At 47.2% G+C, this 26,459-nt stretch overlaps 1 protein-coding gene across 4 annotated transcripts in view; it reads right to left on the bottom strand.

Moving 5' to 3' along the window:
* NUP93 (nucleoporin 93) overlaps nucleotides 1-26,459 on the bottom strand; it is a 1,074,191-nt gene that overhangs the window by 369,991 nt on the left and 677,741 nt on the right. For all 4 annotated transcript variants that reach the window (XM_030203719.1, XM_030203720.1, XM_030203721.1 and 1 more), the window contains one exon: nucleotides 890-1,081. In XM_030203719.1, the coding sequence (XP_030059579.1) occupies nucleotides 890-1,081 (192 nt within the window). The remainder of the gene's footprint in view (nucleotides 1-889; nucleotides 1,082-26,459) is intronic.

The raw sequence follows: 26,459 nt of genomic DNA, 5'->3' as shown, positions 1-26,459 counted from the left end.
CACTTCTTCTGAGCCACTTCCACAGACACCTGCTTCAGACCTGTCATCCCTAACCATAGTCCCATGTTTGGCCAGAAAACCCTGCTGCACCACTACAGTAGTGCAGCAGGGGATCACTGTACCTACCACACCACCGCTGCATCCAACATATACAAGTCTTTATTTTCCCACCTCAGATATCGTACACATAGGACCCTCCCTCCATTCCTACTGTTCCTGATACCTCCTACACATCCCACATATACCTCCTACCCCACAAACTCCTTTCACAGATAATCAGCATTACATCCAACTCCACCCTGACGCCCACTAACATACACATCCTGCCCCCAGATACCACACAGATACCAACATCACCTACTCTCTGCTGCCCCTCTCCCCATCTTGAGTTATAATGACCCATTGTAATTTTGTGGTCAGGAGCCCATTCAATTTTAGCTATGCCACTGATTATAAAAAAAAATCACTGGGCGACATATGATTTGTGTCATAACCAAGGACAGTGTGCCTACCTCCCCCCCCTCCCGTCAAAACCCATACACAACATGCAAAGATCATGACAGTCAGAAACCAATATCATGCGGCTACAATGGATATACTTCTTGAAATCACTCATCACCTTCGTTTTGGAAAATTAGCAGCTACAAAATCAAATCACTTTTTGAAAAAAAAGTATGTTAACTAATACTGCTCATTGGACTGATACCAGTGCTAAAAGTGTCAAAAAAAAATACAAGACATGCCATGACCCGACATGTTCTGCTAATGTTGAATACAGCATGACAGAAAGGTCTGGCATGTCACCCATGTGTGAGCATTGCATTTCTGTTTGTCTCACTAAATGTGAAGTGACTGGCGAGAACACTCAACAGATCTACATAATACTTACACAATTGTGTACTCTGTCCAGAAGACTTTAACAGTAGCTTCAATTCAAAGAGAACCAAGGCGACATGAACAGCATGACAACGCAGGCGCTCTATGCGGAACAAGAATGCAATGGCAGCTTCAAACTGTGCTGTCAAAAACAGGACTTGAAAATACAAGAATGGCTGCTGGTTCACTGCAAAATGGGATTCACCTGAAAAACAAGAAAATATGCAACACTCACAAGAGTTTGTTTAATTCACAGGAAGATTAATACTACAACCATGTTTTGCCCAGGTAAATCATATCCATTCCAAATTCCCAATTTACATGGTTAAACCTGTGTGGGTAGCTGTATAAATTTAGCCAGAAAAAAAGGGGGCCAGGCCAGAGGTAGATTTCAGAATGATACCATTCAGTATTTTTCCTAGAGCAGTGTTGAATACTAAACCAGTAGGAGTTTGATGATTTTGTTCAAACAGATAGTTTTAATCAGCTTATATCAATGTCTTTTAGACATATCCATGGTTCCTGCCATGTCTTGAAGCAGGGCATATTTTTTCAGTTAATGGAAAGGATTATTAACAGGGTCCTGAATAAATCAAGCTGTCCCCCTTCATTCATTTCACCTACATCGTAGAAATCCTATAAGCACCAGACTGCAAAATGTTTGCACAGAAGGTCAATACTTAACTTGCACAAGGATATGCACCTACGTCTCTTAAGAAAGCTACTATGATCAGTTTTTCAGAACCCTACCTTGGATTCTGTCCAACATTCAAGTCACCCTTGTTGGAGTAAATCGAGTTGTTGATACCTGATCAACTGCAAGATCTTTTTTTGGAGTTAGTTCTTCTTGTCCACCAGTTTGGCTTTCACTGCTGTTAACACATGGGTTTGTGTTTTACTTGATGTTAACTCTGCTTTTGAAATTGTCATCAATTCTGTCCTGTTGAGTCATTCAAGGGTAAAGTATATATATGTCCGCTATACTCTCTTAAGTCTTACCTTTCCCAAAGTACTCAGCAGGGTATAGGGGTAGACAGTGTGGCAAGCCGGTCCCTTAGATCTCTACCATCTTACCTATGCTGTTTAATATATCTCTGCCTCCTGAAAACATGGTGTATACTGCAAACTATAAACAGATGACAGTCTGCTTCTTCTTCAAGTATCATCACTTCCCTAGAACAAATTAATGTCACCATGTGGAGCTCAATTTCATCCAATAATTTAGCACTAAATTCAGGATGCTGCAATCTAAGTCCAGAGGATAGCTTATGGCCTTGTCAACTGAGGTTCATAACATAGGAGTTATATTTGATTCTGATCACCTTTCAATTCTCATGTTAAGAATCTCATTCAAACTTTAATAATGCTGGCTATGTAGATAAAAAATAACATTTACATATCCTAACAGAAATATATTGCAGGAATTGGTCGTCTTTACTAGTCTACTGCAATTCACTTTACAATGTCTTGGATAGCTCTTCTGTAAAAACCGTGCACTCATTCAAAATGCTTCTGCCCACCTCATGTCATGCTGTCCGTAGCATGAAAGGGTTGTGGACATGAACACAGTTTTCTAAGTTTGTAAGCTATGCACAACTGCTCATCTCCTTGCAGGCTAAATTTAAAATTCTACTTTAGTGTTCAGGACCTTAAATTATACCATACCAGAGTACTTCAAATCAGTCCTTTGTACAAATCCCATCTGCCTGTAGGTCTAGTAGTCAATCCTGCTTGTTGTTCCTACTGTCAAGGCCTGTATATCTTTCTGACACTCGGAGACTAGCCAATTGCATGGATCTCACTTCCTCTTGCATTTGAAAGATAATTTGCTTTCATCTAAGATGATGATAAATGCCTTCTTTTTTCAACAGGCGTTTAAGTTGCCAAAGATACGTTGGCCTCAGTATTTGCTGAATTTAACTTTTTAAATTTATTTTATGCTTGTTATACAAGATGTATGTTATTTTGTACTCCACCTAGCACAGTTTAAAGGCAGATTACTTTAAAATAAGGATTGACAAATATCAGGCACCAGATTGCCACGGTGCCTAGAATTTGCACACTAACACCAGAGAATTCATGCCCCTGAATACTTTGTTGTTGCTGTTGTGTTGTCATAGAAAACAGCACATTTCCTACTTTGCTGCTGACATTCGGCTCTCTTAAAGCATGAGCCATGTAGTGCAAGAAGTCTCAAGGTTTCAAAGTTTCACGAGACTTAAAACCACAAGATCAGCAGGAGAGCTGAATAGCAATGGGCAAGTAGGAAATATGCTCTTCCTGCTGTAGCAAAGTCAGGGGACTAAGTGGCAGACTCCGTCTCTCTCTCTGGAGGAGGTACACATAAAATGGGTTAATAGATTCAATGAACCCAATATCAAATCATTCACTATACTTTACCAACATATAATACATAATTCAAATTTTTATTATGCGAAACTTTAAAACAGCCCAACTATACTGCTCTCTGTCTGAGACTTCTGTTGTACATGGCCATAATCCTAAGGAATTAGCAAACTCCAAACTCTCTGTACAAATAGTAGAACTGTCATATCTAAAAAACAGATATAGCAGAATTAGAAAAGGTACAGAGAAGAAAAGCAACAAAAATGATAAAGGGGATGGGAGATTTCCCTATGAGGAAAGGCTAGGGCTCTTCAGCTTGAAGAAGAGACGGCTGAGTGGAGATAAGATAGCGGTAAATAAAATACTGAGGTATATAAAATACTGAGTGGAGTGGAACAAGCAGACATCAATCGCTTGTTTACTCTTTCCAAAAATACTAGGACTAGGGTGCATGTAATGAAGCCACTAAGTAGTAAATTTAAAATGAATTGGAGAAACTATTTCTTCATTCAACGAGTAATTACCAATTACTTGATAATCTGTCTGCCTTTTGATTTATTGTATTGATTATATTCATTATGTTTCACTTGCTTTTTATGTAACCAATTGTTTATCTACTCTTGATTGGCGCTGTTATGATGATATATTATTGTAAGCCACATTGAGTCTGCAAATAGGTGGTAAAATGTGGGATACAAATGCAACAAATAAATAAATAATTAAACTCTGGTATTTGTTGCCACAAAATGTGGTAAAAGCAGGTAGATTAGCAGGGTTTTAAAAAGGTTTGGATAATTTCCTAAAAGAAAAGTCCATAAGTCATTATTAAGATGGACTTGGAGAAAATCCACTGCATATTCTAGGATAAGAAGCAAAAAATCTGTTTTACTGTTCTGGGATTTTGCCAGGTACTTGTGACCTGGATTGGCCACTGTTGGAAACAGGATAGAGAGCTTGATGGACCTTCGGTCTGTCCCAGTATGTCAATGCTTATGTTCTTACAAAACAAGGTAAAAACTGAAAGTATGTTCAGAGTCACTACAAAAGGACCATTATGGTCTCGCTAAAACCAACTCTTGTGAAGTAGACTGCTCTCTGAGTGCTAGCCCTCTTGCCTTTTCTTGTATCCTGGATTATTGATGGATCTGCCCCAATCTTGCAGCATACAACTGTTGAAAACTGTGAAAAGTCTCAATAACAGCTACCCGCAATAGTGAAAGGCTCACTCATTTAGTGTCAACATAAGCCCAGGTTTCGCATCTGTGGCATCTTCAGGAGACTAAACTGTAACGAAACACCCCAAAAATATATATACACAATTGAGCACACTAACACATTCTAAACATATAATGCATTCTTAAAAACAATCATTCTTACCAAACCATATTCGCCAGAATGCTTCCACAGTCATCACTAGGCCAGCAACTCTTCTCGTGGGGCGCTAACAAACCAGCCCCATGGGTCTCTACGGCTGCCAGCGAATGTGACACAATATATACTAAACGAGTTCATCACACATGTGCCCAATCTCTTTATTAAGGCCAGGTGGTTCAATAGTATTCCACTTAAAAATCAAATACTGCTCATTCCTAATAAGTACTGCTGAAATATCACCACCTCTCTTTAAATAAATTTCTCACAGAACAATAAATTGCAAATCATCACTACTGTGTTCTCCTGGGCGCCAGTGATCTACAAGGGGCGCTTCATTCCTATTTACCCTTAAATTACTTAGGTGTTGTCATGCTCGAGAACATCATGGAAAGAGGGTGATACTGACAAGCTTCTGCTGATCTTTAAATTCCAGACTGTGACATCCAAAGATTTGAACCAGGAAATGTACTTATCAATATTTTTCTGATTTTCAGCGCGCTGCAAATACCTTTTTAGTTCTTAACGCTTTATGACTGCTTTTATTTGCCTATCCAGCTTATAATCGAAAGTGATCGCCGGCCATCTTCCGACACAAATCGGGAGATGGCCGGCGATTTCTTAAAAGCGGCGAAATCGGTATAATCGAAAGCGGCATTTTTGACAGCATCGCCGCTTTCCCGTCGCTTTGCCGGCGAAAGTTCAAGGGGGCATGTCAGTAGATAAGTGAAGGCGGGACATGGGCGGGCAAGGGCGTGGCTACCAGATGGCCGGCTTTCGCTGATAATGGAAAAAAAAAAAGCGGCGTTAAGCAGTATTTCGCCGGGTTTACTTGGTCCTTTTATTTTCACGACCAAGCCTCAAAAAGGTGCCCCAACTGACCAGATGACCACCGGAAGGAATCGGGGATGACCTCCCCGTACTCCCCCCAGTGGTCACCAACCCCCTCCGACAGCCTTTCCCTGGTTGCGATGTGGCTCTCGGGTGAGTGTGACACCTTTTCTGTTAGGTGCCCTGCAGAGTCACATTAGCAATGCATTGTGGTGGGTGTACGGTACTGGGCTCTACTCCCATGGTGCTTTCCCCCCCTGCTAACTGGGTCAGAGTGTGCCCTGTTTTGTTTCCTGTTGTAGTCCATGCGGTAGTGGCCATTTTTGTAAGCCAGTTTTAGTTCCCTTTCCTGTGTTACCCACGTTAGAGAAAGTAGTTCTTACCTTGAATGGTGCTGAAAGAGGGGATTGTACACCATTGTGCCAGCTCTGACCTACTGCTAATCTTAATACCAGGGGACTCTTTGCCAGTGGGGCACAACCTCTGATCTGCAGTTAACTGTGAGTAAACATGGTTATTTCAAGAAAGGACTTTTTCAGAGAGATTAGTCTTCAGGTGTGAACTGCTGTGCCAAAGTTATACAGCAGCAATAAGTCCTAGAGGCTGTATGCAGGTCCCTGGAGCAATTTTAGTGGGTGCAGTACATTTGTGGGTAGTGGGTTGGGGGGCTCAGCTCCCAAAGTAAGGGAGCTATGCACGTGGGAGCTTTTCTGAAGTCCACCGCAGTGACCCCTAGGGTGGCTGGTTGGTGTCCTGGCATGACAGGGGGGCCAGTGCACAAAAAATGCTGGCTCCTCCCATGGCCAAATGCCTTGAATTTGGCCGGGGTTTGAGATGGCCAACATAACTTTCCATTATCGCTGAAAAACAAACCCGGCCATCTCAAATCCGGCGAACTCCACGGCATTTGGCCGGGCTAAACCATATTATCAACAAAAAAGATGATAATACAGGTCCGGCCAGCTGTAGCGCCGCCGGCGATCTATTTGACCGGCGACGTTTGATTATGCCCCTCCATGCTATTTATTATTCATACTAGTAAAAAAGGCCCGTTTCTGCCTGAAATGAAATGGGCGCTAGCAAGGGTTCCCCCCTCACTCCGTTGCTGTCTCCCTCTCTCTCCTCCGAGTCCCGCACCCTCCTTTCCTCCCCTCCGAGTTCCAGGCTGTCCTCCCTCTCCTCTCCCACTCCCCTGTAACTCACCACTTTGACCATTAGTGTCCTGGTGTTCTGCAGGGCCCTGCGGTAGTCCGGCGCCTAGTTGTGGTGCTCCAGTGCCAAATGGCAGAAGGAGATGCAGATTCACCATGGCAGAGTTTGTGTATGATGTTGTGTGTTGTTCGGGGTGTGTGTGAGTGAGAGCCAGAGAGACTTTGATTTTCCATGGTATAGTTTGTGTATTAAGGAGGGTGGGGGGAGTGTGTGGGTGTGAGTGAGAGAGATGCTGTTTCTCCATGGTAGAGTGTGTGTATGATGGGGGGGGGGGGGGGGGGGGAGTGTTGTAAGAGATGCTGATTCTCCATAGTAGAGCTTGTGTTTTTTTTTTTTTTTTTTTGGGGGGGGGGGGGCTTGTGATGTGTGAGGGAGTGGCGTGGTGCTTGGAGGGGGTTTTGGTTAGATGGGTTGAGGTTGTGAAAGTGAGGAATTCTTCATGTCATCTTTGTGTTTTCTGTCATAAATAAATAAATAAATAAATAAAATAAATTTGTTGTTGTGTTTTTGTGCCTGAGAGTGTGTGTGGATGGTGAAATGTGAGTGAGTGGCGAAGTGGTTTTGAAAGGGGGGGGGGGGGTCAGGGTTCCTGTGGTGCTGGCTTGAAAGTGAGGGATTCCTCAGGTTATGTTTTTTTTTGTTGGTATTTTTTTTTGGTGCTACACAGTGTGTGTGTGTGAATGTTTTTTTTTTTTTGGGGGGGGGGGGGTGGCGGATTTGGAACTGTGAGGGAGTGGCTGTGGGCTTGGAGGGGGGTCAGGGGCTTGGAAGGGTGAAAGAGCTGTAGATGGACGAAGAGTAAAGAACATTGGTTGCTTTATTTTGAGTGTTCAGAAATGACGGCTGGGCGGGGAGTGGAAACAGAAATCAACCAAATTGGCTTCCTCGCTTAGAGGGAGCTAAATTGGCTGACTGTGTGTTGCAGCGGCGGTGAGGGCTTGGAGGGGGTTCAGGGGTTTTGAGGGGGGTCAGCGTTGGCTGGAGGGCGGGGCGGGGCAACAGCCGATCGATTCCGTTCCGGCCTCCCTCCTTCCCTCTGTTGTGAGGAGCCAGCCGGCGTTCCGGTGGCAGACGGAGAAGGGTGAGTGGAGGGTGGTAGCGGCGTTGACGGCGACGATGACCGCATTTGTAGCGAGGCCATTTGTCGAGGGGTGGTTGGAGGGTACCTGGGCTTTTGAAATCTTGGCACGTTTTTAGTCTGTCGTCACTGTAGGGTTCGTAGGTTGAAGCCATCTCTCTCTGGCCATGTCTCCACCCTCGACGTCATTACGTTTGACATGAGGGCGGGGCTAGGAGACACGGGCAGAGAGAGATGGCTTCGGTTGGACACGTCCTCGGCCGCTTTTGTTTGTTAGCCAGTCTGCAGCGATTCTTTGGAAGGGGAGGATTATGGAAATCATTTTAGTTCTTTGTAATTGTTCCTCTCTCGACGTCATCACGTTTGACGCGAGGGCGGGGCAGGGAGACATGGTCAGTGTTGTGGCTTCACCATCATGAACTGACGAACCGGTGTCTGAGTGGCTGCAGTGACGTCAGTGTCTTCAGAACGTTGAGGGTGAGTTTTATTATAGTAGATATATCACTATTGAGTCACGTTTAGGTTTTATATGTATTTATTTAAGTATGTTCTTTTATTCTATACTAGTAACGAAGGCCCGTTTCAAATCGCAATGAAACGGGCGCTAGCAAGGCTCCCCTCCGTCCCTTTGTGTCTCCGTGTGTCGCCGGCCCCCCTGCAGCCTCCACCGAAGGCCCCCCCACCGCACTGACCTGACGAAGTAACGTGTGCTCCGCCCTCGACGTCATCGCGTTTTGACGCGAGGGCGGAGCAGCGCTACAGTGCAGTACAACGTTGGAGCTGAGAATGTGCTCCGCCCTCAACGTCATAACGTTTGACGCGAGGGCGGGGCCCGCAGACTGTGATTTTGTGTGGCTTCAGAGCTTCGAACTTACGAACCTGGCTTCAGTGACGTCAGTGCGAATAGAACGTTGAGTGTGAGTTTTATATATATATAGATAAGACAAGACAATTACACACTCCGCTGCAAGCATTTTTAGGATTTTATATACATTTTGGCCTTTATGGATCTAGTTTTGAGATATTTAATTCTCTATGAAGGTCTTCTATACAAACAAGGCAAAAAACAATTTTGAATATACAAATATACTTTTATCAGAATCGGATATAAAGCTATTAATTGAGTTTTATTTAAAAGGCTAAGCACAGCTCTGACCCCTGGCTTCCTGTTATCCTCTATTTAAAGCTAGTTCTGAGAGTGCAATGGCAGACTGACCACTGCTGCTGTTTTTAATTTTAAATTTTTTTGTATGTCCACCAACAGTCTTCTCCCAAGCCCATGAGGCAGCCATTGAGAGGGCAAAATGTGGTCATATCGGGCTTTTAATTATGTATCTATTATTTTAGTGGTGTGTGCAAACCTAGGAATATTCTCAAAACCCGAATGCAGAGACAAAATGCTCCAATGTTTACAGATGATACACTGGATTTGAGAAACCTGTGAAAAATATGGCAATACACAATACGTTGTTCCCTTTCAACACTCAAACTGCCCATTAGCCAATTTCTATGAGTATTATAAGGTTCTATGCATTACTCATTTGGGATAACCGCGTTGTAAAAACTGGGTTTTCATCTGCCCTGTCTGTTAGACCCCCCCCCCCCCGCCCCCCCCCCCCCACCGATCTGAACACATAAGAACATAAAACTAGCCACACTGGGTCAGAGCAATGATCCATCTAGCTCAGTATCCTGCTTCCAGAAGTGGCCAATTCAGGTCACAAAATACCTGGCAGAAAGCCAAATAGCAGAATCATTCCATGCTACCAATCCCAGGGCAAGCGATGGATTCCTCCATGTCCATCTCAATATCAGATTATGGACTTTTCCTCCAGGAACTTGTCCAAACCTTTTAAAACCCAGATACACTAACAGTTTCAGCATGCTTGTCTGACATTGCTGTCTGGATGTCTCAACGCCACCTGAAATTAAACATGACCAAAACCGAGCTTCTCATTTTCCCCCCAAACCCACCTCCCCACTCCCTCCGTTTTCTATTTCTGTTGATGGCTCTCTCATTCTCCCTGTCTCCTTAACTCGAAACCTTGGGGTTATCTTTGACTCTTCTCTCTCCTTCTCTGCTCATATCCAGCAGACCGCCAAGACCTGTCGTTTCTTTCTTTACAACATCCGTAAAATCCGCCCCTTTCTTTCTGAGCACTCTACCAAAACCCTAATCCACACCCTTGTCACCTCTAGTTTAGACTACTGCAATCTGCTTCTTGCTGGCCTCTCACTTAGTCACCTCTCTCCTCTCCAATCGGTTCAAAACTCTGCTGCCCGTCTCGTCTTCCGCCAGGGTCGCTTTACTCATACTACCTCTCTCCTCAAATCACTTCACTGGCTCCCTATCCGTTTTCGCATCCTGTTTAAACTTCTTCTACTAACCTATAAATGTACTCACTCTGCTGCTCCCCAGTATCTCTCCACACTCGTCCTTCCCTACACCCCTTCCCGTGCACTCCGCTCCATGGATAAATCCTTCTTATCTGTTCCTTTCTCCACTACTGCCAACTCCAGACTTCGCGCCTTCTGTCTCGCTGCACCCTACGCCTGGAATAAACTTCCTGAGCCCCTACGTCTTGCCCCATCCTTGGCCACCTTTAAATCTAGACTGAAAGCCCACCTATTTAACATTGCTTTTGACTCGTAACCACTCGCCTCCACCTACCCTCCTCTCCTCCTTCCTGTACACATTAATTGATTTGATTTCCTTTTTTTTGTTTGTCTATTAGATTGTAAGCTCTTTGAGCAGGGACTGTCTTTCTTCTATGTTTGTGCAGCGCTATAGAAATGCTAAATAGTAGTAGTCGTAGTAGCCGTTACCACATCCTATGGCAATGAGTTCCAGAGCTTAACTATTCTTTGAGTGAAAAAATATTTCCACCTATTTGTTTTAAAGGTATTTCCAAGCAATTTTACTGGATATCACCTGGTCTTTCTACTTTCTGAATGAGTGAAAAATCAATTTACCTCCACCCACTCAGGATTTTGTAGACCTCAATTAAATCCTCCCTCAGCCGTCTCTTTTCCAAATTGAAGAGCCCTAACCTCTGTAGCATTTTCTCATATGGGAGCAGTTCCATCCCCTCTATCATTTTGGTCATTCTTCCTTGAACCTTTTCTAATTCTGCAATATCTTTTCTGAGAAATGGCAGAAAGAACTGAACATAATACTCAAGGTAAGGTTGCACCATGGCACGATACAGGTATTATATTTTTGGCCTTATTTTGTATCCCTCTACTAATAATTCCTAGCATCCTGTTTGCTTTTATGGCTGCTGCTGCACACTGGGCAGAAGATTTCAGCATACTGTCTACAATGACACAGAGGTCTTTTTATTGAATACGGACTCCTAAAGTGGACCCTAGCATCAGATAACCATGGTTCAGATTATTCTTCCCAATATGCATCACTTGCATACATTAAATTTCATCTGCCATTTGGATGCCCAGTCTTCCAGTTTCCTAAGGTCATCCTGCAATTTTTCACAATCTGCATGTATTTTGACAACTTGGAATAGTTTCGTGTCATCTGCAAATTTAATCACCTCGCTCATCATTCCAATTTCCAGATCATTTATCAATAGAAATCAAACAAAATAAAACATGGAAAAGAAAATAAGATGATACCTTTTTTATTGGACATAACTTAATACAGTTCTTGATTAGCTTTTGAAGGTTGCCCTTCTTCGTCAGATCGGAAATAAGCAAATGTGGTAGCAGATAGTATATATAAAAGAAACATCAAAGCATTACTTTAACAGTCTGAGTGGGAGGGTGGGGGTATGCATGGGGACATCAAAGCATTTCATTGATATTCTAACAGGATGGTGTGGGAAGGTGAGAGGAGGGTGATAAACAGAGAAATAAACAGAGAAATACAACTTTATGGTTTATAATGGGCTAGAAAACCCAGATCCTTATTAAGTCCTGTCTGTTGGGTGTCAAAATATTCAATCATTCTAACTTCAAAGGTCTTACGTTCTTGTATTGTTTTAAAGTTACCTTTCAGGATCCTTACTGTGAAATCACTGGTGCAGTGTTCTGGTTTTGTAAAGTGTTGGCCCACAGGGGTGGGGGCTTGACTGGCACCGGCTATTTTCATGTGATGTCTGTGCAGATTGAATCTTGTCTTAAGCATCTGGCCTGTTTCTCCAATATAGCATCCTTCGTTACATTTTTTACACTGAATGATATATACCACATTGGAAGATGAGCATGTGAAAGATTCCTTTATGTTGAATATTTTTCCTTTGTGAATGACTGTGGGGTCCTGTGAAATGTTTTGGCATAGCTTGCAGATTTTCCCTGGGTGTTTTGAGGGCTGAGGCAATATTCTTGGAGATTATTTTGGGGTTGTAGCCTTTCTGTTTGAAGGATGCAGTCAGGGTTTCAAGGTGTCTGTCTCTATCCCCTGGATCCGAGCAGATACGGTGGTATCTTGTGGCTTGGCTGTAAATACTGGATCTTTTTGTATGTGAAGGGTGTAAGCTGGAGTTGTGGAGGTAGCTGCATCTGTCTGTGGGTTTCTTGTATATAGATGTTTGTATACAGCCATCACTGATTGAGACTGTGGTGTCCAAAAAATTGACTTTTTCTGGGGAGTAGTCAATTTTGAATCTGATTGTAGGATGGTATGTATTGAAGAAATAGTAAAATTGTTTCAGAGTTTCTTCGCCCTCCGTCCAAATCATAAAAATATCATCGATGTACCGGTAGCATTTTAAAGGTTTGGTCTGGTACGTATTCAGAAATGTCTCTTCCAGCTCAGCCATAAAAAGGTTGGCATATTGGAGTGCTGTCCTGGTGCCTATCGCAGTGCCCATTATTTGTAGATAGATATCATTGTGAAAGCGGAAGTAGTTGTGAGTTAAAATAAATTTGATTAATTTTGTAACAGTTTTTGGTGAGTATTGATGGTCCAGTGTGGATCTTTTTAGGTGTCTCCCACATGCAGGTATGCCATCCGCATGTGGAACGTTGCTATATTGTGATTCTACATCCATCGTGACCAGAAGGGTGTTTGGTGGTAATTGCTTGATATTTTTCAATTTATTCAGAAAGTCTGTGGTGTCTTGTATGAAGCTGTTAGTTTTGTGTACGAGAGGTTTCAGAATTCCCTCTATGAATCCAGATATTTCCTCCGTGAGTGTGCCACTACCTGATATGATTGGTCTGCCAGGGTATCCGCTTTAACAATGATATCTATCAGCTTCAGTCAGATTCAAAATTGACTACTCCCCAGAAAAAGTCAAGCCACAAGATACCACTGTATCTTTTTTGACTGATAAGATCCTGCTCCAGATATCTATAAAACAGACCAACCTGCAATTGCCTATTAGCTTCTTCTAAGTATTGACTCTTATCTTAGATCACCATCCCATTTTCCTTGTCAGCATACATCACAATTACGGAATCATCAACTTCGAAGTAGGTTGCAGGGGGGTGTGCCAGTGCAAGTATGGAGGGCTAGTGTTGCCACTGGACCACCAGGATCTTGTTAATGTTGGGGGTGGGGGCTAGTGGTCCCAAACAGGACCACCAGGATCTTTTTAATGTTTATGGGGTGGGGGAGGGGGCCTGAAGGTCCACCGGCCCTCCAGGCCTTGTGTTTGGGGGCGGGGGGGGGGGGGGGGGTGAGGCGGCATAGATTTAACAGGTCTGGAAAAAAAATCACAAACCTATCAAACCACTTCTGTGGGTCTCCCCCATTCTTCCCTGGGCAAACCCTAACACCACCTCTGAGCTGGCAGGCTTACAGCGGACAGCTGTCCGCTGATCATAAGGGAAGAATGTGGGAGACCCTCATTTGCAAGTAATTAGCTGTCAGAGCTGACAAACATGTTGTTTCATACACTCACCACCTTTGATCATGGGGCGCAGGCAAATGAGGGTGCTAGACCATCCAAAATGCATGTAGCACCCGCATTTGCTTCTGATCATCAGCCCATGACAGCGGTCTACTTCAAAAGAATTGATGGTTTCAGCGAGACCATAATGGTCCTTTTCAGGGAATGTGAATACGATTTCAGTTATTATCTTGTTTTGTGAGAGTTTGGGGCGAAGGCTGAGAGACATGGAGACGGGGTGAAGGCCAAGAGACAGAGGGGGTGAAGGCCGAGAGAGAGAGAGAGACAGAGGGGGTGTAGGCCGAGAGAGAGCGAGAGAGACGGAGGGGGTGAAGGCCGAGAGAGAGAGAGACGGAGGGGGTGTAGGCCGAGAGAGAGAGAGAGAGAGACGGAGGGGGTGAAGGCCGAGAGAGAGAGAGACGGAGGGGGTGTAGGCCGAGAGAGAGAGAGAGAGAGAGGGAGAGACGGAGGGGGTGAAGGCCAACAGAGAGAGAGAGAGACGGAGGGGGTGAAGGCCGAGAGAGAGAGAGAGAGAGAGAGAGACGGAGGGGGTGAAGGCCGAGACAGAGAGACGGAGGGGGTGAAGGCCGAGACAGAGAGAGAGAGAGAGACAGACGGAGGCGGTGAAGGCCGAGACAGAGAGAGAGACGCGGTGAAGGCTGAGAGAGCGAGGGTGAAGGCAGAGGGAAGTATGAAAGAGAAAGAGAGAGAGAGAGAGGGTGAAGGCAGAGGGAAGTATGAAAGAGAAAGAGAGAGAGAGAGAGGGTGAAGGCAGAGGGAAGTATGAAAGAGAAAGAGAGAGAGAGAGAGGGTGAAGGCAGAGGGAAGTATGAAAGAGAAAGAGAGAGAGAGAGAGGGTGAAGGCAGAGGGAAGTATGAAAGAGAAAGAGAGAGAGAGAGAGGGTGAAGGCAGAGGGAAGTATGAAAGAGAAAGAGAGAGAGAGAGAGGGTGAAGGCAGAGGGAAGTATGAAAGAGAAAGAGAGAGAGAGAGAGAGGGTGAAGGCTGAGGGAAGTATGAAAGAGAGAGAGAGGGTGAAGGCTGAGGGAAGTATGAAAGAGAGAGAGGGTGAAGGCTGAGGGAAGTATGAAAGAGAGAGAGAGAGAGAGGGTGAAGGCTGAGGGAAGTATGAAAGAGAGAGAGAGAGAGGGTGAAGGCTGAGGGAAGTATGAAAGAGAGAGAGAGAGAGGGTGAAGGCTGAGGGAAGTATGAAAGAGAGAGAGAGAGAGGGTGAAGGCTGAGGGAAGTATGAAAGAGAGAGAGAGAGAGGGTGAAGGCTGAGGGAAGTATGAAAGAGAGAGAGAGAGAGAGGGTGAAGGCTGAGGGAAGTATGAAAGAGAGAGAGAGAGAGAGGGTGAAGGCTGAGGGAAGTATGAAAGAGAGAGAGAGAGAGAGAGGGTGAAGGCTGAGGGAAGTATGAAAGAGAGAGAGAGAGAGAGGGTGAAGGCTGAGGGAAGTATGAAAGAGAGAGAGAGAGAGAGAGGGTGAAGGCTGAGGGAAGTATGAAAGAGAGAGAGAGAGAGAGAGGGTGAAGGCTGAGGGAAGTATGAAAGAGAGAGAGAGAGAGGGTGAAGGCTGAGGGAAGTATGAAAGAGAGAGAGAGAGGAGAGGGGTGAAGGCTGAGGGAAGTATGAAGAGAGAGAGAGAGAGAGGGGTGAAGGCTGAGGGAAGTATGAAAGAGAGAGAGAGAGAGAGAGGGTGAAGGCTGAGGGAAGTATGAAAGAGAGAGAGAGAGAGAGGGTGAAGGCTGAGGGAAGTATGAAAGAGAGAGAGAGAGAGAGAGGGTGAAGGCTGAGGGAAGTATGAAAGAGAGAGAGAGAGAGAGAGGGTGAAGGCTGAGGGAAGTATGAAAGAGAGAGAGAGGGTGAAGGCTGAGGGAAGTATGAAAGAGAGAGAGAGGGTGAAGGCTGAGGGAAGTATGAAAGAAAAAGAAGAGAGAGGATGAAGGCTGGTGGAAGTATGAAAAAGAAAGAGAAAGTGAGAGGGTGAAGGCTGAGGGAAGTATGAAAGAAAAAGAAGAGAGAGAGAGGAAGAAGGCTGGTGGAAGTATGAAAAAGAAAGAGAGAGTGAGAGGGTGAAGGCTGAGGGAAGTATGAAAAAGAAAGAGAGAGCGAGACAGTGAAGGCTGAGGGAAGTATGAAAGAGAAAGAGAGAGAGGTTGAAGGCAGAGAGAAGTACGAAAGAGAAAGAGAGAGACAGGGTGACTGCTGAGGCAAGTATGAAAGAGAGAGAGAGACAGGGTGATGGCTGAGTATGAAAGAGAGAGAGACAGGGTGATGGCTGAGGAAAGTTTGAGAGAGAGAGACAGAGAGAGAAAGAGAGAGAGAGGTGATGGCTGAGGGAAGTATGAAAGAGAAAGAGAGAGACAGGTGAAGGCTGAGGGAAGTATGAAAGAGAGACAGGGTGAAGGCTGAGAGAGAGAGAGAGAGAGTGAGAGAGAGAAAAAAAGACAAGGTGAAGGCTGATGGAAGTATATGTGTGTGTGTGTGTGAGAGAGAGAAGGTTGAAAGCTGAGGGAAGTATGAAAGAGAGAGAGGGTGAAGGCTGAGGGAAGTATGAAAAAGAGAGAGAGAGAGGGTGAAGGCTGAGGGAAGTATGAAAGAAAAAGAAGAGAGAGAGGGTGAAGGCTGAGGGAAGTATGAAAGAGAGAGAGAGAGAGGGTGAAGGCTGAGGGAAGTATGAATTTGTACCTGTCCTTTTCAGGGCACAGACCGTATAAGTCTGCCCAGCAGTATTTCCCGCCTCCCAACCACCAGTCCCGTCTGCCATCATCGGCTCTGGTATAGACCGTATAAGTCTGCCCTCCCCTATCCTAGCCCCCAAACCACCAACCCCTCTTCCCCCCACCTGCTCCGCCACCCAATTTCAGCTAAGCTTCTGAGGATCCATTCCTTATGCACAGGATTCCTTTATGCATATCCCACGCATGTTTGAACTCTGTTACCGTTTTCATGTCCACCACCTTCCACGGGAGGGCATTCCAAGCGTCCACCACCCTCTCCGTGAAAAAATACTTCCTGACATCTTTCTTGAGTCTGCCCCCCTTCAATCTCATTTCATGTCCTCTCGTTCTACCTCCTTCCCATCTCCGGAAAAGATTCGTTTGCGGATTAATACCTTTAAAATATTTGAACGTCTGTATCATATCACCCCTGTTCCTCCTTTCCTCCAGGGTATACATGTTCAGGTAAGAAAGTCTCTCTTCCTACGTCTTGGAACACAACTCCCATACCATCCTCGTAGCTTTTCTTTGCACCGCTTCCATTTTTTTAACATCCTTCGCAAGATACGGCCTCCAAAACTGAACACAATACTCCAGGTGGGGCCTCACCAATGTCTTATACAGGGGCATTAAAACCTCCTTTCTTCTGCTGGTCACTCCTCTCTCTATACAGCCTAGCAATCTTCTAGCTACGGCCACCGCCTTGTCGCACTGTTTCGTCGCCTTCAGGTCCTCAGATATTATCATCCCAAGATCCCTCTCCCCGTCCGTGCCTATCAGACTCTCCCCGCCTAACACATACGTCTCCCTTGGATTTCTACTCCCTAAGTGCATCACTTTGCATGTCTTCGCATTGAATTTTAATTGCCATACGTTAGACCATTCTTCTAGCTTTTTCAGATATTTTTTCATGTTTTCCACTCCCTCCGGAGTGTCCACTCTGTTGGAAATCTTGGTGTCATCCGCAAAAAGGCAAACTTTACCTTGTAACCCTTCGGCAATGCCACTCACAAATATATAGAACAGAATCGGCCCCAGCACCGATCCCTGAGGCACTCCACTACTCACCTTTCCCTCCTCCGAGCAAACTCCATTCACCACCACCCTCTGGCGTCTGCCCGTCAACAGTTCCTAATCCAGTTTACCACTTCGGGTCCTATCTTCAGCCCGTCTAGTTTATTTAAGAGCCTCCTGTGGGGAACCGTGTCAAAAGCCTTGCTGAAATCTAAGTAGATTACGTCCATAGCAAGGTCCTTGATTTAATTCTCCTGTCACCCAGTCAAAGAATTCAATGAGATTCGTTTTGCACGATTTCCCTTTGATGAAACCATGTTGTCTCGGATCTTGCAACTTATTGGCTTCCAGGAAATTCACTATCCTTTCCTTCAGCATGGCTTCCATTACTTTTCCAATAACCGAAGTGAGGCTTACCGGCCTGTGTTTTCCAGCTTCTTCACTATCACCACTTTTGTGAAGAGGGACCACCTCCGCCGTTCTCCAATCCCTCGGAACCTCTCCCGTCTCCAAGGATTTATTAAACAAGTCTTTAAGAGGACCCGCCAGAACCTCTCTGAGCTCCCTCAGTATTCTGGGGTGGATCCCGTCCGGTCCCATGGCTTTGTCCACATTTAGCTTTCCAAGTTGTTGATACACACTCTCTTCCGTGAACGGTGCTCTATCCACCTCATTCTCAGGTGTACTTTTGCCAGTCCCTCTCGGTCCTTCCCCAGGATTTTCTTTAGTGAAAACAGAACAAATGTATCTATTTAGCAAATTGGCTTTTTCGTCATCATTTTCTACATAGCGTTTCGTTGTATCTTTTAGTCTCACAATTCCCTTTAAAGTCTTTCTCCTTTCACTAATATACCTGAAAAAGTTTTGTATCCCCTCCTTACATTTCTAGCCATTTGTTCTTCCGCTTGCGCCTTTCGCCAGACGTACCTCTCTCTTGGCTTCTTTCAGTTTCATCCGGTATTCCTCCCCGTGTTCCTCCTGTTGAGATTTTCTATATTTCTGGAACGATAACTCTTTAATCTTTATTTTCTCAGCCACTTGCTTTGAGAACCATATCGGTTTCCTTTTTCTCTTGCTTTTATTTACTCTCCTTACATAAAGGTCTGTGGCCCTGTTTATTACTTCTTTTAGCCTGGACCACTGTCCTTCCACTTCTCGTATGTCCTCCCAGCCCATCAGCTCCTTCCTCAGGTATTCTCCCATTTTGTTAAAGTCAGCTCGCTTGAAATCCAGGACTTTGAGTTTAGAGTGGCCGCCATCCACATGAGCCGTTATATCAAAACAAACAGTTTGATGGTCATTGCTTCCCAGGTGCGCAGCCACTCGGACATTTGACACACTATCCCCATTCGTTAGCACCAGATCCAACGTGGCTCCCTCCCTCGTGGGTTCCGTCACCATTTGTCTGAGCAGAGCACTTTGGAAAGCATCCACAATCTCTCTACTTCTTTCCGATTTTGCAGACGGAACCTTCCAATCTACATCCGGCAGATTAAAATCTCCCAACAGCAGCACCTCTCTTTTCTTCCCCAACTTTTGAATATCAGCGATCAGATCTTTATCTAGTTCCTCCAATTGTGTCGGGGGTCTATAGACGACACCCACGTGGACCAAGGTTCTATCCTCTCTTTTTAAGGTGATCCATATCGCTTCTTCCTTTCCCCAGTTCCCTGTCATTTCAGTCGCTGCGATATCATTTCTCACATACAGAGCTACTCCTCCACCTTTACGTCCCTCTCTATCCTTCCTAAAAAGATTATAGCCTGGTATGTTTACATCCCATTCATGTGAACCATTGAGCCATGTCTCTGTGACTGCAACTATGTCCAAGTCTGCCTCCAAAATCAGGGCTTGAAGGTCATGAATTTTATTGCTTAGACTGCGAGCATTTGTGGTCATTGCTTTCCATCTACATTTCCTAGTATGTGTTTTGGTTTTAGTGATTTGTGAGGGTGTTTCCTCTTTGGGTACCTTCTCATCTTTTTGTTCCCCCTTCCTTGCTTTTTCTTTTTTTCCGCTTCAGTTTTATTTTCAGTCCCAAAAGTGTCAGCTAAGTGCTGTTATCAAGGGAATACTCTAGCTGAATGGACCCAAATGGTACAGTCTGAGCAAAGAATTTTCAATTGATTTAACTTTTAAAACTGCCCTAGATATTACTAACTTTCCTTTTAAATAAATCTAAATATTCCCAATAATTATAGCAGTTTCAGTAAAGCGAATGCTACATACCTGTAGAAGGTATTCTCCGAGGACAGCAGGCTGATTGTTCTCACTGATGGGTGACGTCCACGGCAGCCCCTCCAATCGGAAACTTCACTAGCAAAGGCCTTTGCTAGTCCTCGCGCGCCCATGCGCACCGCGCATGCGCGGCCGTCTTTCCGCCCGAACCGGCTCGTGTTCGTCAGTCCCGTATGTAGCAAGACAAAGACAAGGGAAGACACAAAGGGGAGGCGGGCGGGTTTGTGAGAACAATCAGCCTGCTGTCCTCGGAGAATACCTTCTACAGGTATGTAGCATTCGCTTTCTCCGAGGACAAGCAGGCTGCTTGTTCTCACTGGTGGGGTATCCCTAGCCCCCAGGCTCACTCAAAACAACAAACATGGTCAATTGGGCCTCGCAACGGCGAGGACATAACTGAGATTGACCTAACAACTTATCCAACTAACTGAGAGTGTAGCCTGGAACAGAATAAACATGGGCCTAGGGGGGTGGAGTTGGATTCTAAACCCTGAACAGATTCTGAAGCACTGACTGCCCGAACCGACTGTCGCGTCGGGTATCCTGCTGCAGGCAGTAATGAGATGTGAATGTGTGGACAGATGACCATGTCGCAGCTTTGCAGATCTCTTCAATAGTGGCTGACTTCAAGTGGGCTACCGACGCTGCCATGGCTCTAACATTATGAGCCGTGACATGACCCTCAAGAGCCAGCCCCGCCTGGGAGTAAGTGAAGGAAATGCAATCTGCTAGCCAATTGGATATGTTGCGTTTCCCCACAGCCACTCCCCTCCTGTTGGGATCAAAAGAAACAAACAATTGGGCGGACTGTCTGTTGGGCTGTGTCTGCGCCAGATAGAAGGCCAATGCTCTTTTGCAGTCCAATGTGTGCAGCTGACGTTCAGCAGGGCAGGAATGAGGACGGGGAAAGAATGTTGGCAAGACAATTGACTGGTTCAGATGGAACTCCGACACAACCTTTGGCAAGAACTTAGGGTGAGTGCGGAGGACTACTCTGTTATGATGAAATTTGGTGTAAGGGGCCTGGGCTACCAGGGCCTGAAGCTCACTGACTCTACGAGCTGAAGTAACTGCCACCAAGAAAATGACCTTCCAGGTCAAGTACCTCAGATGGCAGGTATTCAGTGGCTCAAAAGGAGGTTTCATCAGCTGGGTGAGAACGACATTGAGATCCCATGACACTGTAGGAGGTTTGACAGGGGGCTTTGACAAAAGCAAACCTCTCATGAAGCGAACAACTAAAGGCTGTCCTGAGATCGGCTTACCTTCCACACGGTAATGATATGCACTGATTGCACTAAGGTGAACCCTTACAGAGTTGGTCTTGAGACCAGACTCAGACAAGTGCAGAAGGTATTCAAGCAGGGTCTGTGTAGGACAAGAGCGAGGATCTAGGGCCTTGCTGTCACACCAGACAGCAAACCTCCTCCATAGAAAGAAGTAACTCCTCTTAGTGGAATCTTTCCTGGAAGCAAGCAAGATGCGGGAGACACCCTCTGACAGACCCAAAGAGGCAAAGTCTACGCTCTCAACATCCAGGCCGTGAGAGCCAGAGACTGAAGGTTGGGATGCAGAAGCGCCCCTTCGTCCTGTGTGATGAGGGTCGGAAAACACTCCAATCTCCACGGTTCTTCGGAGGATAACTCCAGAAGAAGAGGGAACCAGATCTGACGCGGCCAAAAAGGAGCAATCAGAATCATGGTGCCTCGGTCTTGCTTGAGTTTCAACAAAGTCTTCCCGACCAGTGGTATGGGAGGATAAGCATACAGCAGACCTTCCCCCCAGTCCAGGAGGAAGGCATCCGATGCCAGTCTGCCGTGGGCCTGAAGCCTGGAACAGAACTGAGGGACTTTGTGGTTGGCTCGAGATGCAAAGAGATCTACCAAGGGGGTGCCCCACACCTGGAAGATCTGGCGCACTACTCTGGAGTTGAGCGATCACTCGTGAGGTTGCATAATCCTGCTCAACCTGTCGGCCAGACTGTTGTTTACGCCTGCCAGATATGTGGCTTGGAGCACCATGCCGTGACGGCGAGCCCAGAGCCACATGCTGACGGCTTCCTGACACAGGGGGCGAGATCCGGTGCCCCCCTGCTTGTTGATGTAATACATGGCAACCTGGTTGTCTGTCTGAATTTGGATAAATTTGGTGGGACAGCCGATCTCTGAAAGCCTTCAGAGCGTTCCAGACCGCTCGTAGCTCCAGAAGATTGATCTGCAGATCGCGTTCCTGGAGGGACCAGCTTCCCTGGGTGTGAAGCCCATCGACATGAGCTCCCCACCCCAGGAGAGACGCACCCGTAGTCAGCACTTTTTGTGGCTGAGGAATTTGGAAAGGACGTCCCAGAGTCAAATTGGACCAAATCGTCCACCAATACAGGGATTTGAGAAAACTCGTGGACAGGTGGATCACGTCATCTAGATCCCCAGCAGCCTGAAACCACTGGGAAGCTAGGGTCCATTAAGCAGATCTCATGTGAAGGCGGGCCATGGGAGTCACATGAACTGTGGAGGCCATGTGGCCCAGCAATCTCAACATCTGCCAAGCTGTGATCTGCTGGGATGCTCGCACCCGCGAGATGAGGGACAACAAGTTGTTGGCTCTCGTCTCTGGGAGATAGGCACGAGCCGTCCGAGAATCCAGCAGAGCTCCTATGAATTTGAGTCACTGTACTGGAAGAAGATGGGACTTTGGATAATTTATCACAAACCCCAGTAGCTCCAGGAGGCGAATAGTTATCTGCATGGACTGTAGTGCTCCTGCCTCGGATGTGTTCTTCACCAGCCAATCGTCGAGATAGGGGAACACGTGTACTCCCAGCCTGCGAAGCGCCACTGCTACTACAGCTAAGCACTTCGTGAACACTCTGGGCGCAGAGGCGAGCTCAAAGGGTAGCACACAGTACTGGAAGTGACGTGTGCCCAGCTGAAATCGCAGATACTGTCTGTGAGCTGGCAGTATCGGGATGTGTGTGTAGGCATCCTTCGTCCAGAGAGCATAGCCAGTCGTTCTCCTGAATCATGGGAAGAAGGGTGCCCAGGGAAAGCATCCTGAACTTTTCCTTTACCAGATATTTGTTCAGGGCCCTTAGGTCTAGGATGGGACGCATCCCCCGTTTTCTTTTCCACAAGGAAGTACCTGGAATAGAATCCCAGCCCTTCTTGCCCGGATGGCACGGGCTCGAACGCATTGGCGCTGAGAGGGGCGGAAAGTTCCTCTGCAAGTACCTGCTTGTGCTGGAAGCGGTAAGACCGAGCTCCCGGTGGGCAATTTGGAGGCTTGGAGGCCGAATTGAGGGTGTATCCGTGCCGGACTATTTGAAGAACCCACTGATCGGAGGTTATGAGAGGCCACCTTTGGTGGAAAACTTTCAACCTCCCCCCGACCGGCAGATCGCCCGGCACTGACACGTTAATGTCGGCTATGCTCTGCTGGAGCCAGTCAAAAGCTCGCCCCTTGCTTTTGCTGGGGAGCCGAGGGGCCTTGCTGAGGCGCACGCTGCTGACGAGAGTGAGCGCGCTGGGGCTTAGCCTGGGCCGCAGGCTGTCGAGAAGGAGGATTGTACCTACGCTTACCAGAAGAGTAGGGAACAGTCTTCCTTCCCCTATAAAAACGTCTACCTGTGGAGGTAGAAGCTGAAGGCTGCCGGTGGGAGAACTTGTCGAAAGCGGTATCCCGCTGGTGGAGCTGCTCTACCACCTGTTCGACCTTCTCTCCAAAAATATTGTCCGCACGGCAAGGCGAGTCCGCAATCCGCTGCTGGATCCTATTCTCCAGGTCGGAGGCACGCAGCCATGAGAGTCTGCGCATCACCACACCTTAAGCAGCAGCCCTGGACGCAACATCAAAGGTGAGACTGAAAGTGGAGTCACGACCACAGTCGTGACAGTCAGACAAGTAAGTACGCAAACCAGCTTGCCCTCCAGAGCCGCACCTGCAACCACCGACTCAACAGAGACTGTTGCAACGGACCTATGTGTGCCTTTGCCCAGGGAACTACCTCCAGGGTGGCTGCCATAGATCCCAGAACCTGCACATAATCCCACGCCTGAGGGCTCAGCATCCTTAACAGGCCCCAAACCTGAGCTTGCAGCTTGGCCAGCCTGAGATTCGGCAAAAAGGCCCTGCACTGTGCAGTGGCAAACCGGATCCCCAAATACTCCAGAGACTGTGATGGTACCAGAGAACTCCTGGGAAAACTGAACACCCAACCCAGGGACAGCAAAAGAGCCCGCCAACTCTCTGGTTCAGACACTGCCTGAATCAACCAGTTCTCAAGATACGGATGTATCCGGATTCCTTCCTTCTGCAAGAATGCTGCTACCACCACTCTGAATTTGGAGAAGTTATGGAGCAGCTGCAACGAGATCAAATGGCAAGGCTTGAAAATGACACCCCAGAATGACAAAGCGGAGATAATGCTGGTGCGGAGGACAAATGGGGTCCAATGCAGTAAGGAATTCCCTCGGCCGGCTGGAGTGTCGCAATCACAGAGTGCAGCATCTTTATGCATAAATGTTTGACCCGCAAGAACTGATTCATGTCCTTGAGAACCAACTGAATTTTGGCCACGCAACATAGAGGAATGGTAGGCCTTCCTCCCAAAGGAGTCTAAGGTTCTAGAGTCTTTGCCTGGGGGCGCCGAAGCATGTTCTCTAGAACTCTTAGCCTTCTTTAGGGCCACATCCACAACTCCAGAGTCGTGAGGCAACTGAGTGCGCATCAGCTCTGGGTCCCCATGGATCCGGTACTGGGACTCGATCTTCTTGGGAATGTGGGGATTACTTAAAGGCTTGGTCCAGTTTGCCAGCAATGTCTTTTTAGGACATGATGCATGGGTACTGTGGACGCTTCCTTAGGTGGAGAAGGATAGTCCAGGAGCTCAAACATTTCAGCCCTGGGCTCGTCCTCCACAACCACCGGGAAGGGGATGGCCGTAGACATCTCCCGGACAAAGGCCGCAAAAGACAGACTCTTGGGAGGAGAAAGCTGCCTTTCAGGGGAGGGAGTGGGATCAGAAGGAAGGCCATCAGACTCCTCGTCAGAGAAATATCTGATGTCCTCCTCCTCCTTCCACGAGGCCTCACCATCGGTATCAGACACAAGTTCATGAACCTGTGTCTGAAGCCGTGCCCGGCTTGACTTCGTGGAAACACGGCCACGGTGTGAGCGTCGAGAGGTAGATGTCGTCGGGGAGCCTTCCTGGGAGGCGACCGCAGTCGGTACCGCAAGCGGCACCGATGTCGGAGACCTCACCCCGGGCAAGGGGCCAGCCGGCGCCTCACTCGACGGTACCGGTGGCGCAAGCACCCCCCGGTACCGGAGGAGAAGGGCGCAACAGCTCTCCCAGGATCTCTGGGAGAACGGCCCGGAGACTCTCGTGCAGGGCGGCTGTAAAGAAAGACATGGAAACCGATGCAGGTGTCGAAGTCAGAGTCTGTTCCGGGCGTGGAGGCTGTTCCGGCCTGTCCAGGGTGGAGCGCATCGACACCTCTTGAACAGAGGGTGAGCGGTCCTCCCAGTGCCGATGCCTACTGGGTGCCGACTCCCTCGGCAACCCAGAGCTCTCGGTACCGACACGGGAAGGAGACCGGTGTCGATGCTTCTTTGACTTTTTCAAACGAAGCATGTCACCGGAGCTTCCCGGTACCGACGAGGAGGACGTAGAATCCAGCCGTCACTTCCTCGGGGCCGAGGCCGAAGAAGGTCGGTCTCGGGGGGGCTGTACCGCAGGAGCCCTCAGGGTAGGGGGAGACCCACCCGAAGGCTCACCGCCACCAGCAGGGGAATGGACAGCCCTCACCTGCACTCCAGTCGAAGCACCACCGTCCGACGACATCAGCACTAGTGGAGGTCCCGGTACCACCGACGCAGCCTTCCGATGTCTCGGCCCCGACGATGCAGAGGGTCGATGCCTCGATGCAATCAATACAGTCGCGGCCGAGGGCGGAGGTCTTGACACTGTCGACGTCGATGCACTCGATACTCCCGTTGCCGATGCCGACGAAGAGCCCGAGAACAACACGTTCCACTGGGCCAATCTCGCTACCTGAGTCTTTTTTTGTAAAAGGGCGCAAAGACTACAGGCCTGCGGGCGGTGCCCAGCCCCCAGACACTGAAGACACGACACGTGCCTGTCAGTGAGCGAGATTACCCGGGTGCACTGGGTGCACTTCTTGAAGCCGCTGGGAGACTTCGATGACATGGGCGGAAAAATCACGTCGGCGAAATCAAACTCGTAATTGCGGTAAGGCACCAAAAAGAGAGGGAGAAAAAACTCGACCCGAGGCCTCAAAGGGCCTACCCCGAAAACGAAAGAAAACTTAATGGGGCAAAAAGCTGGAAATACGGGAAGGGGAAAAAGACCGAAAGGCCCTTTTCCGAAATCCCCCTTTTTTTTTTTTTAGAAGCGAAAGTCAAAAGACGCGCGAGGTCAACTTAAGGGGCGCGAACGGCGCAAACACGACTGTACCGAGCGTGGACAAAAGAAGACTGACGAATACGAGCCGGTTCGGGCGGGAAGACGGCCGCGCATGCGCGGTGCGCATGGGCACGAGGACTAGCAAAGGCCTTTGCTAGTGAAGTTCCGATTGGAGGGGCTGCCGTGGACGTCACCCATCAGTGAGAACAAGCAGCCTGCTTGTCCTCGGAGAATGTTAAATGCCTCTCCTCTCTATCAGAATTTGGCAGGAACAGAAAGAAAGAAAGAAAGTAAGAGAGGTTTCACAGTGCTAATTAAATTTATTAAGCAATAAGCATTAAAATTAAAGAGATTATCAGGTATCTCACCTAAAAGCCAGATAGTTGAGAAGTTTGGGATTTAGAGGTCAGAATTAAACCTTTCCTTTGCAGGAGTTTGGTTCACTTCCAGCACCTAAAAGCCAGATAGTTGAGAAGTTTCTGTCAAGCTTTTTCCGTCT

The sequence above is a fragment of the Microcaecilia unicolor genome, chromosome 5 (assembly GCF_901765095.1).
Source record: "Microcaecilia unicolor chromosome 5, aMicUni1.1, whole genome shotgun sequence".
NCBI lineage: Eukaryota > Metazoa > Chordata > Amphibia > Gymnophiona > Siphonopidae > Microcaecilia > Microcaecilia unicolor.
Note: the sequence above shows the minus strand (reverse complement) of the source record. Positions and strands in the feature narration are given on the sequence as shown.